At 42.1% G+C, this 15,749-nt stretch overlaps 1 protein-coding gene across 1 annotated transcript in view; it reads right to left on the bottom strand.

Moving 5' to 3' along the window:
- Nucleotides 1-305: 305 nt before the first annotated feature.
- Nucleotides 306-15,749, bottom strand: part of LOC123589271 (ectonucleotide pyrophosphatase/phosphodiesterase family member 7-like) — a 31,915-nt gene continuing 16,471 nt past the window's right edge. Inside the window, exons 2-6 of the mRNA XM_045461149.1 lie at nt 13,804-13,949; nt 6,249-6,875; nt 3,939-4,182; nt 2,633-2,759; nt 306-641 (exon numbers count right to left, since the gene is read on the bottom strand). Coding sequence (XP_045317105.1) covers nt 587-641; nt 2,633-2,759; nt 3,939-4,182; nt 6,249-6,875; nt 13,804-13,949 — 1,199 coding nt within the window. The 3' untranslated portion in view covers nt 306-586. The remainder of the gene's footprint in view (nt 642-2,632; nt 2,760-3,938; nt 4,183-6,248; nt 6,876-13,803; nt 13,950-15,749) is intronic.

The following is a 15,749-nucleotide window of genomic DNA, read 5'->3' as shown; positions in this document are numbered from 1 at the left end:
GGTGGTTGAGGAGGGGGAAGAAAAGAAAAAAAAAAATTATTATTTCCATTAGACGTTATTATGTCTTGAGTGAGAGGCAGGATAGACAGCAACCCACCGGTGCTGCCTCTGGAGTTTGAACTGTGTTCAAAGTCTAACACATTTACTTTAGCACATCTCTCATAAAACTCCATTTGGAAGAGTCTTGAGAGCTAATTTGCTAAATATACTTGCAGAAGGTAGATGAGGGGACAGATTAAATCTTATTACCCCTTTCAGATGAGAAACACTGAGCCCTGCTCAGCTAAGAGAACAAGAGAGAAGAATTAATTCTAATGGAATGCATTTATTCTCATATCTGTTGTTCTTCCACCAGTACCAAGTGAGCACAGGATCTGACACAGGAACGGTTTGTCTTATTCTCTCCACACTGTTGATTTAAATCAAGAGGGTGGGCCGTGATTATTGCTGTGTTTTTACACGGAATTAATGGTTTCTGGGTCTGATGTTGCAGAAATCCTCTTCCTCACGGTATCCTGAGGTGGAATCATCTGAGATATGATGAGCCTTAACCAGGGCCAAGGCTTGGTCTTAAGGGAATGATGCTTCAGAACTGGGCCAGGCCGATTGGTCCACTTTTGCTCATTTGATCAGCTCTCTGCCTGCAGTAGACAATGAAAACCAATGGGAAAGGGTCAAACTTATAAATACTAGGCTTATTTTGTTAACACACAAAGTAGCTATTAATTGCGTTTCTTCTGAGGAACAAAAGGGCATGTACAGTCAGTGCCATAATAAGTAATACTGTATGACGTTATACTAAGATATTAATAAATCTAGGCTGTTTTAGCCTTTCCTAATGCCAGATGGGATGTAGTTTGGGAAAGGACCCCGAGTGGTCTATGACACTGACTTGCACACAGAAGAAACCTTTATTTTGGTGTGTGGGCTCTAGGGAGGGACAGAGTTCATAAGGCCACATATCTCAGATCTGAATCTGGAAGAATTAAGACAGTGAAGGGATTGTTAACATCCCAGGGGCCTCACAGGTGTGTGTTCAGGTGTAAATGAAGATTAGGTACCACAAAAAGTAAAACTTCTGGGGAGTGTTGATACGGAGAGAAGCATTAGGACCCATCCCATGGTCCTGCCAGTGGCGAGAGGGGATGTGTATGTGCCCACGCTATATTAAAGATTCAACTTCTGGATTGGAGGTTTTTAACAACAACAGCAACAACGTCAACGACAACAACCATCTAATATATTTTAACCGTACAGAATAGTTGCCTTTTAGAAATTATGCTGTGGGCATGGCAGTTCAATCAGTACACTGAAGTTTTTCCTTTAGCTCTCCTATAGCTGATGGTTTCTGTAGAAAAGGACCAATTGATTTCTTTTTAAAATGTTGCTTCAGGGCATAGAGACCTTTATAGGTCATGTTTCAACTTATAGGAAATTTTTATAGTTCAAATATAAATTACATTAAATGTGGGCTTTGTAATGGAGTTAAGGTTAAGTAAAGTTCTGACTTCCCTTAGGCTGTTTATAGTGTTCAGGAGGCCTCCATTCTATTGAGACAGGAGCTATGTTAAAGTAGAAGAATGGTCAGGGTTGGGTATAATAAGGAATATGGGAGGCTCAGTCTAATGATATAACTACTGAGATATAGAAAGAGGTGCACCAAGGCTCTGTAACACTGGCAGAACCAGTGTTATGGGTTGGATTGTGTCCCTCCAGAGAATATGTTGGAAGTCCTGACCCCTGGTACTTAGGACCTTTTGGTATTGGTGACCTTATTTGGAAATAGACTCTTTGCAGATATAATTAAGGTGAGGTAATCCTGGAGTACAGAGGGCCCTAAATCCCATGAGTGGTGTCATGGACACCAGAGAAGAGAACACCATGTAAAGGCAGAGACACATGGCGAAGATGGCCATGTGATGATGGAGGCAGAGACTGGAACGATGCATCTATAAACCAAGGAATACGAATGATTGCCAGCAACTACCAGAAGCTAGAGAGGCAAGGAAGGATTCTCCCTTACAAATTTCGGAGGCAGCTTTGACCTTCTAGCATCTTGATTTTGGACTTTCCCCTCCAGGTCTGTGAGACAATAAGTACCTGTTGTTTTAAGCCAGGTACGTTGTTGTACTTGGTTATGGCAGCTGTGGAAAACTAATGCAACTGGTATTTAATTTTGGAGGCCCAGTACAAAATGAAAATGCAGGGTCTTTGTTAAAAAAAAATCAAGAATTCTGGGGCGCCTGGGTGGTTTAGTCGGTTGAGCTTCTGACTTTTGATTCTGGCTCAGGTCATGATCCCAGGATTGTGACACGAATGAGCCCTGAATTGGGCTCTGTGCTGAGCATGGAGCCTGCTTGGGACTCTCTGTCTATCTCTCTCCCTCTGTCTCAAATAAAATAAATAAAAAATCAAGAATTCTGAAATGGTGACAGACTAGTAGATTATTAAACCAAGTTGAGGGCTCTTTTGAGCCCTGGGCCTTGAGTGACTGCTCACTTTACAAGTCATGAACCTGGCTCTGGTTGCTGGGTTCTCAAGGTGCTGGATCCCCTCTGGCATGCAGGAAATGGTTGAAGTGGACTATTATAATGTACACTGATAAACCCTGGGAAACCCAAAGAATACTCACTTCTTTTTCCGACGAATGACCGTGTATGTCACACTAGCAACACACAGAACTGCAAGAACTCCTGTCACAATCCCGAGGCCAAACGCTATCTTCTGGAGAGGGAACACTATCTTCTGTGTCTCTGCTCCTGATAAAATATAAGATGGTTTTTTAATTGTCCGATTATTAAGAGGCTGTTCTCGCTGCTCCTGGGTCTCTGGGAAGTTTTTCATCCAAGCTCTGGTGAATATTAATTATGGAAATGAAATGTACATTTAACCCAAGAAAGTGTTCACTGTAGAGAAACCTCATAGGGCAAGTCGTTGAAAGGCGATTTACTAAATGACCTATTCGCCAAATGACCCATTTGCCTAATGACCACTTTGCCAAGTGACCAATTTGCTAAAAGCCAATTTGCTGAAAATCAGTTGGTGGGACATCCTGCTTATCAATAACTGACAGCAGTCAGACACCTTACCCCAGGTTCCCAATGGGCTATGAGACGGGGTAGGGGCCAAATAGTTATAGCAAAACTCTAAAACTTAAAAAAAAAAAAAATCCTAATAATTTCCTGAGTTGGTCATTCATTTAAGTAGTTTCCTACAGAATGGCCTGCATCCTGTAAGTTCACAAGAAAATCGTGTGCAGTGGCTTAGAAGAAGGGAAAAGCGTGTCCTTTATACTCTGTTTTGATTGAGTGTAGTTGCTTTAAGTATGATAAATCACTGAACAGCATCTAAGTCTCTCCTGGCAGAAGGAAAGCTGGCCACTGGTTGCAAACAACTGCATTCTTAGAGCCTATACCATTCTTCCTTTATATCACCCAGGTTTAAGGTTTTGAAGTCTTAAGAATTAGCAACCCCATTTACAGAAACACCTCCTTCCTTCTTTTTTCAGCAATGAGTGGAATGGTAAGGTTTCCTCCACTGTGAGCAGCTTTCTTCCAGGCACTAGCTAAGGCTGAGTTGCTGAAGGAAGACTGCTTTTCTGTACTACAAGGGACATCAGGGGGGCAGATTGCATGTGATTTCTAAGGATCAGAAGGATTATTGCTTGACTGTCTACGGAGAGCCTTCCTTTGGCCCCAGAGGCACTGTATGAAATGTCACCAGCATGTGGAGGGATTCCCTGTTTCCTTTGCTACCTGTTTAAGAGCTGCTGCTATCTTGCCCTGCAGATGCTGAAGCTGTTGGACAAACAGGATTATTCTGCTCGATTCTACCAGTGGCCCCCTCAGTCCCCCGCCCAACCTCTTTTTCATTCTTTTGTATCTCAGGACAGAATAGATCAGACTGCCAGTTTTCTGGTGGTTGCTCTTGTATCTCACCTGGCTGCTGCTCACTGTGCTCATGTTGCACAAGCATTTCCTGGGTGACTGCCAGGGAGCCGTTATGGGGTTCAGGGGTAACCCCCAGGAGCTTACACATAAGTGGGTAGATGTGGATGCTGTCAAAAGGCTCAGCTAGGTGATTCTTTTTGAAATCTGGCCCAAAAGCTCTGAATATGGTCTTCATGTCCATGTAGACATTATCAAAGCCATGATCTCCTTTGTTGAAATATATTATTAGTTGCTGAAAAATAATAATAATAAAAAAGCCATTTTAGACTCCAATCCCCTGAAAGAAAACTGTCCCTTAGTTATTGTCATGCTTGTCAGATCCATGAAACCTTTGAAAATTCAAATGACAAGGAAGGACACTGCTCTGCAGTGCCAAAGGGAAGAGCAAGGAATGAAAGATCTTTAAGAAAGAGAATAAAGAAAGTATACCCATTAGACACAGCAAGAAGGTAATACTGACAATAATAAGCTGAAACATAGTGCCTCTGGTGATGGCCTCTTGTGCTTTGCAAGTTCCTTAATCCTGAAGAGAGAAGAGTAACACCCACTTCACATTAAGTCAGGCAGGTGGATGGGGATCTGAGAAGTGTACTCGGTGAGAGGCATTGAGACCCAAAGGATTTTCTAATGGTCAGTTCAGAAGTTTCCCTATTACCTCAAACCTGGTTGGTTATGTTGGGAATGTGACTATTGCATTAAATTCCTTCACATCACTCTCAACTTGTTACATCATGAACCAGGTTTAGAAAGAGGCCAGTGGCTATGGAATTTCTCCTTGGCAAGAACTTAGCTTTGGGCATGCATCCTCAGTGTTCTGGGTCATGTGAGGGATTGCAAAATATCAAGTAATTGTTGCATTTTACTGTGACTATTTCCACCAACGCTAAACAATGACCTTATGAATTTTCCTATACCTATTATACTCTGAACAGATTGCAAATATAATGTTTGGCTCATGTCCATAGCCTAGGACAAGTGTTCTTCAAACTATTTCTGGGATGGTCTTCTGTCATGCAGTGTTTAAACATCACTTACATTTTGTTCTGCCATGAATTATTGGTTGATAGTTAACAAAAACCAGACCACCTTAAATGTATCTCACAATTAGCATTGATTTTGGTATTTTCTTCTTTAGGCTTGCTTATTTTTTCATAACTGCTTTCTTGAGATATAATTTGTATAATTACCATGTAATGTACCCATTTAAAGTGTACAATTCAATGATTTTAAATTTTTTTCACAGAGGTGTGCAACTATCACCACCATCAATTTTCATCACCCCAAAAGAAACCCTGTACCCTTCAGGAGTCACTCCCCATTTCTTCCCAACATCTCTCCCCCTTCCCCATCCGACAATCACCAATCTGTGTTCTGTTTCTATAGATTTGCTTGTGCTGAACATTTCATTTAAATAGAATCATACAAAGTCTTTCGTATCTACTTTCTTCCAGTAAATATAGTGTTCTCAAGGTTCATTCAAGTTGTAGCATGTATCAGTACCTTGTTCCTTTTAATGGCAACATAATATTCCATTGTACGGTTATATTTTGTTTATTCATTCATCAGTTGATGGGCAATTGGTTTGTTTTCACTTTTTGATTTTTATGAATAATGCTGTTGTGACCATTTGTATATAATTTGTGTGTGTGTGTGTGTGTGTGTGTGTGTGTGTGTGTGTGTGTATGAACAGGGCTTCTCCTTCTTCTCTCCCTCCCCTCCTCCTCCTCCTCCTCCTCTTTCTCCTTCCCATCACCCTCCTTCTTCCCCTCCCCCCCCTCCTTCTCCCTCTCCCTCTACCTTCCTGTCCCTCTCCTTCCCCTTCTCCTCCTCCTTCTCCTAGATATGTGTAAAGGGGAACCAGCACATGGTTATTTTTGGTGAATCTACTGGTGATCTGTGCATAATGATCAAGCAAGCACACAGGCTTGGATTCAAACATTAACCTTATGCTTCTAATCCTGAATCACTTCTCTCTATCTTTGGCTTATTCCTTATTAAATAAAACAAGGGAAATAAGAGTATCTATCTTTGGGTTGATGGGAAGACAAAAATGAAACAACTCATGTTAAATTTTTAGTACAGTGCTGGACAGAGCTTTGGTCGGGGATGTTTGTCATTATAACTGCATAGCAGTAACATGGGACAGGGTTGGTTGGGTGAGACATGGGGTGAGGGTGGGGAACACTTAGAACTAACAGTGGGTTACAACTTATGTTTTAATTTTTTTTCAGAATCGTTTCTCTCTAGAGGCTGTCTCCCAGATCCAAGATGGCTTCATTCATTTTAGAATCGACTCACCCCATTGATGTTATAACCAGAGTCAGCGTACATCACAATTGGCAGCACCCTCTTGTGTTTAGCAAAATGGAAGCGTTCTGGGAATTCCTCCTTCTTGTACACATTGAGGTGAGGATGTGCATTCTTCAGTGCTTGGTAAAGAGCTTCCTCTTTCCCTGGTTTGGGCAGGATCATCCCAAAGCCACCATAGTCCACGATATCAAACTTGACCAAGTCCTTGAACTTGATGTAGTTTGTCAAGAGGATCTCAGTGACATTGGGGCTCTTTTTTACTGTGGTCATGCCATGGTCTGATGTGATGATGACATTGAGGTGCTTGGTCAAGCTGTGCCTTTTAATGGCTTCCACCAGGTACCCGATGGTTCTGTCAATTTGCTGAATCATCACCCTTCTGTTCTCCGTCTCAGGCCCAAATTTGTGTCCCACGTTATCTGGCTCTCCATAGTACAGAGTCACAAAATCAAAGTCTTCCTTAGTGAACCAGTTCATGACAATATCTATGTTCTCCCTCCACTCTGTCTCATTGCTGTCTGGGTGAGTGTAAGACTCCACCAGGGACCGCTGGACAGCCTCCCCTTTGTACTTTGCACCTCCCCCAGGATAGTGGAATGATGCTGTCTTCCTCCCCTGCAAGTACAAGAAGAAAATTCTATCAGGGCTGTATCTTATATCTTTTATAAAATAAGCAAAGCCTGACTTGTTGACATCTCTGCCCTAGTCCAGAGGCATAGAGAACATGTGAGCTTTGGAGTCAGATGGGGTTGGATTTCATTCATCCTGGCTTCACCAGGATCTCATCAAATCTAAAACACTGTTAGTTGCAAGACATGTTATTATTTTATGTGCTACTGGAAGAAAAATGCTGCCAGTTAAACCATGACACTCCACTGATTTTAAGATGCACTCCAACTTTAGAGATGGCAAAATGAAAAAAAAAAAAGTCCCTTGGAATGGAGGAAAAAGTTGCTGATGGTGAGTGTGTTCTTTAACCTCTTATGCTTCAGGGTTTCTATATGTAAAATGCCAAAAAGTTGATGGTATTTTTGTGAGGATTAAGCCAGATAGCTTTAAGGTAAAGTGTTGGGTATTGTGTTTTGGCATGTGCTAGGCAGTCTTTTCTTTGCCTCCAAGTATAGCAAATCACCATAAAGCCTTCGCTGAATTGTATAGTGGACAGTTTGCCTGCCTACCACCCAATATCCTTCTGCTGGTTCAGAGAGCGCTGACTTCCCCTAGAGGCTCTCTTCTCTGCCCTTGCTTCATGGCTGGTTTGGGATGTATTGGTTCCACATCAGGCTCCAGAAGTGGGATATGGCTGTGGCCTGGCCAATTAGAGGACACTGCACCCATTGGCCACAGCAGTTGGTTCAGACGTGGGCCCATGTCCCAGTTAGAGCCAACGAGATTTGATCTTGGGACTTCTGGGGAGGAGAAGTAAGGGCTGAGGAAAGCTTTGAACCAGAAATAACTCAATATATTGTTTTAACAACACATGTGATTGCAAAGTTATGAAATATTCTTAAGTAATCTCCCCAGTAGAAAGGTGGCTGTTGACAAAGTTTGGGAAAATTGTTAGGAAAAAAAAATTATATATGCTCTTTAATGAGTTCACAAGATGAACACATCTCACTAAATAAGTCCTGTTGTTGGAAAGCATCTACTCAACCAGGACATGGCACATAGTAGGGGCTCAATAGATTTTTGGTTCAATGAATGAATGACTTGTGTATTTGGGGAGCAAGTATTTTCTTTTGCCTCAGCAAAGCTATTAACTTGAAGGCTGTATTGTGGCACTTGCTGTGTCACCCAAGGTTTGAATGTTCTGAAAAACACAAAAGATTTATTGGTTTTAGTAGAACCAAGATTGGTGTAACTATGTTGATTTGGTATGGAGAATAAATGACCAGGAAGACTTTGGGGATAATGGCACCTGGGTTGTGGCTGTTTGATTAACAAATGAACAGAAGAGTATAAATAGAGAGTAATGAAAACTTCCTATATGCTGTTTAAGAGAGAGAAACAAGAAAGCAATTTGGAAGTTGTAGGAGATGCTGTTGTTTTTCTACCCAGATCCTCTTACTGGGCCAGGGAACTCACATTCACTTCAGCTGCTCCATGTTCTGGAAAATTACCTTTAGCCAAGTGGCCAAATCTTGCCTCACCTGGAAAGTTGTTCCATACTGCTCCTTCACTCCCAGCTGCCTATGGCCAGGAATTGAGTAATGGGAGGACAAAAGACCAGCTTACTTGCTTCAGGCTGGGATAACATGGGGGTGTAATTTATGCGCCAGAGCTCCCTGTGGGATCATGCTGAAGCTGGTATCCAACTTTGGGGACCATTTATCTTTCAAACCCTGCCCTGTCAGTTTCCCTTACTCCCATCTCCTGAGAACTCTCCCTCAATGCCTCACATGCACTAAACCCCTGCCTCAAGCTCTACTTTTAGGAAATTTGAAGTAAGACAGAAGTCTTAAGGTGTGCCTTGGTGGCTTAGTCAGTTAAGTGTCTGACTCTTGATCTCAGCTCAGGTCTTGATCTCAGGGTCATAAGATCAAGGCCTGCATTGGACTCTCTCCATGCTGGGTGTGCAGCCTGCTTAAAAAAAAAAAAAAAAAGGCAGAATTCTTTTTTTTTTTTTTAATTTTTTTTTTTTTCAACGTTTATTTATTTTTGGGACAGAGAGAGACAGAGCATGAACGGGGGAGGGGCAGAGAGAGAGAGGGAGACACAGAATGGGAAACAGGCTCCAGGCTCTGAGCCATCAGCCCAGAGCCCGACGCGGGGCTCGAACTCACGGACCGCGAGATCGTGACCTGGCTGAAGTCGGACGCTTAACCGACTGCGCCACCCAGGCGCCCCAAAAAAGGCAGAATTCTTAATACTAAATTCTTCGCAAGGCTCCAGAAGCTCTGCTATCCATAGTTATAGGTGAAATATTGTGCCCTCTGCCCTCCAGCATTCATTTTCTATTATGTGATTTAGTTTTATTTTCTATAAAACACTTTACTCAATCTGAAATTATCTTACTTTGTTGACTTGTTTACTATCTATTTCCCTCCCTTAGAATGGGAGTTCCAGGAGATCAGGGGCCATGTTGATTTTGTTGACCACTCTTTTCCTGGGACCTAGAATAGGCCTGGTTCAGTGTAGGTGGTAATTGTTGGTTAAACACATGTTGAATGAATGTATGAATTGCATCTCCTTTAGTGGGTGCAAAACCCATCCTATTCTCACTCCTGATTAACTTATGGAAATAGTTACAGAAGCTCTTCCTTTTTTGGGTTCTAGCATCTTATTTGTAATCTCTTCAGGCAACACATTTTCATTTCTGATAATAGAATTTATATGGTTGCTTTAACTTGCAAATCCTCTAATATTTATTTATTGCATTTCTGATTGGCATTACTCATAATTCTCAGTTTTTAGCGATGGTACTTTGTTTAACTTACATATAAATTGACTTTGCTCTGAAGTATGGAATTGGCTGGAAGGATAAAAATTTCAACGTTTTGTACAACATAGTTTGGCTATTTTATTATCTAGAATAAGCTGACATTGACTTTATGAGGGACTTAGGCAGCCTTGCCTATCCATTTGTGTTCTTGATGTTTGTGTGTTAAATCTCACATGTTCCCAACTTGAAATTGTTTTCTTGTGCTGTGTTCTCAACATACACTTTCTTTAAAGATATCCCAAGCTGTATGATATTTTTTCCTTGTTCCCATAGGAATTTTAAGAGTTACACTACTCCATGAAAAGAGCTCCAGAGATAAATGTGTATTTGAGTGTGTACACACACACACACATACAAACACACACACACACACGACTCTGTTTATTTGGGACCCGTGATAATCAAAAGTGCTATTTTCAACAAATACTTCTGAGAAATAATCTGAGCACTTAATTGGATGCAAAAGAGTGGGTATTTACTATTCTACCCTTTAATTAGCATAATCAGTGTTTCCAGTAGCAATAGCAATTGGAAAATTGCTGGTTTTATTAGGTTCATTATTCTCCCTTAGTGTAGTTTTGCATCAGTGTGGCTATTATTCTTAAGTTGCTTTTTTAAAACAAGAGTTGGTACTTACTATGGGAAAAATCCTTGTACAGATCCCACCAAACTCTTCAGAACAAATCATTAGGGCAGAAGTTTCAGTTTGGTTTTGTATTTTGTTTTATTTCTTCCTTTAGGTGACAGAGTGAATGTCACAAGGTACACATGTTTTAGGAAGGCCCTTGAACATTTTATCATGGTTGTGCTTTGGTGGGAAGTGTGTGTGGTTTAGGGAAAGGAGTTAGTTCCTCCTTCTAGGGAGTGACTGGGTGGAAAGAGATGGACTGTATGTATGTGAAATTCAGAAGTCTGAGCGTTTTCATTGCTTTTCTGTGCTCCAGAGGAGTCACTGAACAGAAGGAGCCAGACGGCCAAGATTCTATTTTCTCCCCATCCCACACCCTTTTGGAGGTCAGATTATTATTCTTAGAGCCTTTATGATGCATTATAAAAACATGGTTTGGGCCAATATTGGGATGAATTATTCTGTTATTAACACTCTAGGCAGAAGTACCTGGCACCATCTTGCTCACAGCTCTTCCAAGTTTGGAAGCTATTGTCTAGGAGACTTGGCTTACATTGAAAACCATAGCTAAACTCCCCACTGTCTCTCTGAATCCCCTCCTGGTAATAGCCTACCATGGTCCTGATACAGACTCTTGGCAGCCATGGGGATCTCACTCGGATCATCCTCTGCCATTTCACTCCTTAATACACTCTATAGCTCCTCCATAGAGAGGTGAAACGTGCCCCTAGGTTTTTATGGTTTTCTTGGATCTTACAGTCATGGCTGTCTGCCTTTCTCTGAGGATTAGGACTTCTGAACATGGTGAACCACCTCAGCCATTAATCATGTTCAGTTATCAGGTATGTTCATTTAAAATATGAGCTTTCTCTAAATGGAGCTTCTCTGTTCATACCCTGACCATTAGTGAAGTCCTGCTGGAGTGTGGATATGCTCATGGACCATGACTAATGGACGCAAAGGTGGCCAGGAATCCCATCTTTTAGGCATCATGTGTAAGACATGTCAATGCTTGTGTATCTTGATGAACTCTGGCAGCATTAGTGTCATGGAAGGAAAACATTTTAGTCCTATTAAAGGTGAATGCATCAATCTCCACAAAGCCTGCCTGGAAGAGACTCAGGAGAACGATGGATTTTCCCAGTGATGGATACAGGCCAGGCCACCCCCCCATAGCCCTGCCTGGCAAAACATATGGGCTCCGGAATGACATTTAGGGCCAGTTGGAATCCTGTTACTGGGGAGCTGACCTGGGGCCACAGGTGTGCCTTGAATGCAGTGGTTTTCCTGCTATCTCTTCAGGCTGCTGGGCAATGGCTCTGTCCCATGGCAGGAGATATCAGTGGTAGAATGAGAGATGCACCAACATGACTTTCACTTGCTAAATGAATGGCGTGTTTTCAGTCGCCTGGCCCTGAACCAGATCCTTTTTCTGCATAACCACTTATGAATTCAGCAAAGAGGAAGAACACTCTGATTATGAGTTGAGCAGAAGGAAACGAAGTCCTGAAAATAAATGGCAATGAGACAAGAACTGTGAATAAGAAAAACTGCAGGAAAGAATGCTACCAGAACCCTCGTGCCAATGAACAAATATCATAGCAAGTTGAGTAGTGAATTAATGAAGACTGCCCAGATCTCCCTAGCAGTAAGATTCACTGTCAGATCCATGGCTAAATGTTTTGGCCAAGGAAATAATATTCTGTTATGGTTAAGAGTTAAGAGTTGCTGAACCCTGAGTGAATTCAAATCTCAGCTTTGCCTTTTGCAAGCTTTGTGACTTTGAGAAGTTATGGCACTGCTCTGTTTAACAGTTTACTCATCTGTTAAGTGGACATAATTGTAGCACCCACCTAAGAGCTGTTATAAATTAATAAATGTAAAGCACTTAAATCAGTATTAGACATGTAGTGTTATGAATCTTATTTTCTTGGGAGGACAGAATTTATTTGCATGGTGGTCTCTGCCTCAAAGTTAAAATGTGACAGAAGGGGCGCCTGGGTGGCTCAGTTGGTTAAGCGTCTGACTTCAGCTCAGGTCATTATCTCGCAGTTTGTGAGTTCAAGCCCTGTGTCGGGCTCTGTGCTGGTAGCTCAGAGCCTGGAGCCTGCTTCGGATTCTGTGTCTCCCCTTCTCTCTGCCCCTCCCATGCTCATGCTGTCTCTCTTGTTTCTGAATACTAAATAAATGTTAAAAAAATTTTTAAAAATGTGACAGAAGAGGAAGGAATCTAGAGCCCAACAGTTAGGGGGAAAAATGAAGCTAAGGTAGAGTCATTGACAACTCCCTGTGATTCATCTAGAAGCTACGTTGTCCAATATGGTAGCCCTTAGCCACATGTGGTATTTAGATTTAAGTTGAAATTAATTAAAATCAAATGCAGTTAAAAAGTTGGTTCCTCAGTCTCACTAGCCACATTTCAAGGGCTCAATAAGCACACATGGCTGGTGGCTTCCATTTTGGAAAGTACACAGTAGAACATGTCCATAATCGAAGAAAGTTCCTTTGGTTAGTTCTGGTTTAGAGCTGTAGTGACCAGCTGAAGTGCTAAGATGATTCAACTTCCTTTAATGACTAATAGTTTTTGAACATTTAGTTTTCAAGACATGTGCATTATCTCAGTTCACCCTCCCAATGGGCTTAAGAAGCAGGGACTCTGACAGTTTTCATTTTATGGGTGGGGCAAATCACACACCCAGAGGAGGTTGTTGCCCAAGGTCATGCAGCTGGAGAAGGGTGGAGCTGGCTGGATCCTGCTCCAGGTGTCCAAGTCAGCAGCCTGCATTCTGACCTGCAATGGCACCATCTTGCAACATGACACACCCAGTGTACCTTGGAGCATAGAGGTGAAGCGCCAGTGCCAAGGGGGTCTTTGGAGCAAAGATTGGTGTCTTGGGGAAGACAAGGAGGAGGTCCTACTCTGAAGTGATGACTGTGGAAGCTTATTAAGAAAACACAAAGCTGACAAAAGGTTTTGGGCTAGGACTTAAACACAGAGCTCTGATTTCTGCCTTTTTGAAGCAATAATAAATGGCTACCAGAATCCTTTCGAGTGAATGTTCTCTTAAGAACTTTCCGTGGTCCGAAGATTCATTAAATGGTCAACTTCATTCCTAAGGGCTTTTATGCTTAAGTCTGAGACAAGTGTATAAACAGACATTTATGAAAGTGCTGCTGGGTTAAAAAAATGTGACAGAGCCCTATGGTGAGCCCTGGAGGTACAATTGTGATTACGCCAGACTCTGCCCTCGTAGAGACTTATCCATCAATAATGGCTAAATGCATATTTCAATTAATACTTATGTAAAATCTATTAAATAAGCACATCATCATTATTCCCATTACACATTTAGGGAAACATGCTTAGAGAAGTTAAGTCACTTACTCGAGGTCATAGCTTCTAACCCCCATCCCACATGCTTAGGAATGAGATGCGATGTCCCTGGAAGCCAACCCAGGGTTTCTGAAAGTACCTGTCTCTGGGCTGTGATCCAGAGGGGGAGAACACCATTGTCCCACCATTCAGTCTTATTCTGTGTGGTCTTGAAGGAGTACTTCCAGCGTGTCTCTGTGTTAAACATCATGTTGTGAATGACTCCATGATCTTCAATCCAGCGACCTTGGGAATGAAGGAGGGAAGGTACTGATAAGTTCAATGAATGGATACTGCCAGCGGTGTCAAAGTGATCTTAAGACCTCCTCCAATATCCTTCTGGTTGGCCTACTTCTTCTGGGGGACTGTCACTCTGGGTGGCCACCCTGGGGCTTCAGATTTGGTTTTCTGGAGGTGCAAACATTGGTAGCCATAAAGAAAGGGCTGATAGAATCTCAGCCTGCCAGATTGGATCTGCTGCCTGGAACAGTCCTGGAGGAAGCTGGGGTGGGCTGTGGAAACTGATGGGCGAGGAGGGAAGGCTTAGGGAGGCCAGGTTACTTAGGTTATTCTGTGTCCAGAAGGCAAGAGCCTGGGATTTAGATATATCCTGTGGGGTGATATTCCTTATCTTCTGCTTGTGATGGTCTGATTCAATATTGAATATCCAGTGGGCCCAATTCTTGGCAAATATCCCAGGGTTTTTCCTAGGACTCCCATTGGCTGTGCTGTTTGAGGAAAACAATGGAATCAAGAAAGATTTCTAGACATAGATGGGTATAGACTTATTTCTCTCTACTTAAAGAAGGAAAGTGGATTTTGGGGAATGTGAGTAAGCTAGATTATTCTTGAAAACATAAGAATTGAACCAGATATAGAAAGTACCTGTGATCTTACACTGTACTGGGGAAAAGGAGAGTAGGGGAGTAGTCTAGAGACTTAACCAAAAGACCCAGGGAACAGCTGAGTGTCCACTCCCCCACCTTCTGGAACAGATCCCTCTGGGTGACCCTACTGATTGCAATAAGATAGTGATGATTTCTCCTATTTCCAAGGTAAATCAAGACAGGACATTCTGTGACTAAAACTTGATTGTCACGGGAATCGAGAGGGGAAAATTCTCCACTGGCTCAGTCGTTGCCAAGCTGCTGGTGGGTAAAGTCCTCTTAGGATGGCCAAGGCTTTCAGCTGGGAAGAAGCAAAAATAGTTGTTGCTCTATCATTTCTGCCTTGTAGGTACACCATGCTTGGAATCACTGGGAAAAAGTTGCACTGCTGTCAGGGACTGGGGTCTTGGTATCAAGGTTCCTGGTGAGGGATCAAATTGGATGGTCAACAGGGGAAGAGCATGGACTTAGAGTCCAAAAAGAGCTGGGTACCAACTCTGAGTTAACTTCTGAACCTGTTATGTGAACTTGAACAAGCCCCTAACCTGCCTGGCCTTGGTTTGCCTGAATAATAGTGAGTAGGGTTTGTGTGATGAAATCATGGCACATATTTATTGTCCTGCCTTTAGAGATTTTCCCCTTTACAGGAATCAGGCACAGAGTTTGCTCAAGATCATGTAGCAGTACTGGGCTTTGAACCCAGGAGGTTTGGTTACACCCCACTTTTTTTTTAATAGGTAAAATTTGCAAAACATGAAAATAACCATTAACGTTTTAAAGTGTACAATTCAGTGGCACTTATTATAGTCACAATGTTGTGCAATAATCACCTCTTTCTAGTCCCAAGGTATTTTCATCACTGCAAAAGAAGACTGTACCCATTAGCAGTCACTCCCCAGTTCTCCATTCCCCTACCTGCTATTGGCCGTTAATCTGCTTTCTGTCTCTATAAATTTAGGTATTCAGGACATTTCATAGAAATGAAATCTCACAATACGTGACTTTTTGTGTCTGGTTTCTTTTACTTAGTCTCATGTTTTCTGGGTTCATCCATGTTGTAGCATATATCTGTACTTCATTCCTTTTAATGGCTGAATAATACTCTGTTGTATGAATAGACCAGAATGTGTTTATCCATCTATTAGTTAGTGGACATTTA

The sequence above is a fragment of the Leopardus geoffroyi genome, chromosome E3 (assembly GCF_018350155.1).
Source record: "Leopardus geoffroyi isolate Oge1 chromosome E3, O.geoffroyi_Oge1_pat1.0, whole genome shotgun sequence".
NCBI lineage: Eukaryota > Metazoa > Chordata > Mammalia > Carnivora > Felidae > Leopardus > Leopardus geoffroyi.
Note: the sequence above shows the minus strand (reverse complement) of the source record. Positions and strands in the feature narration are given on the sequence as shown.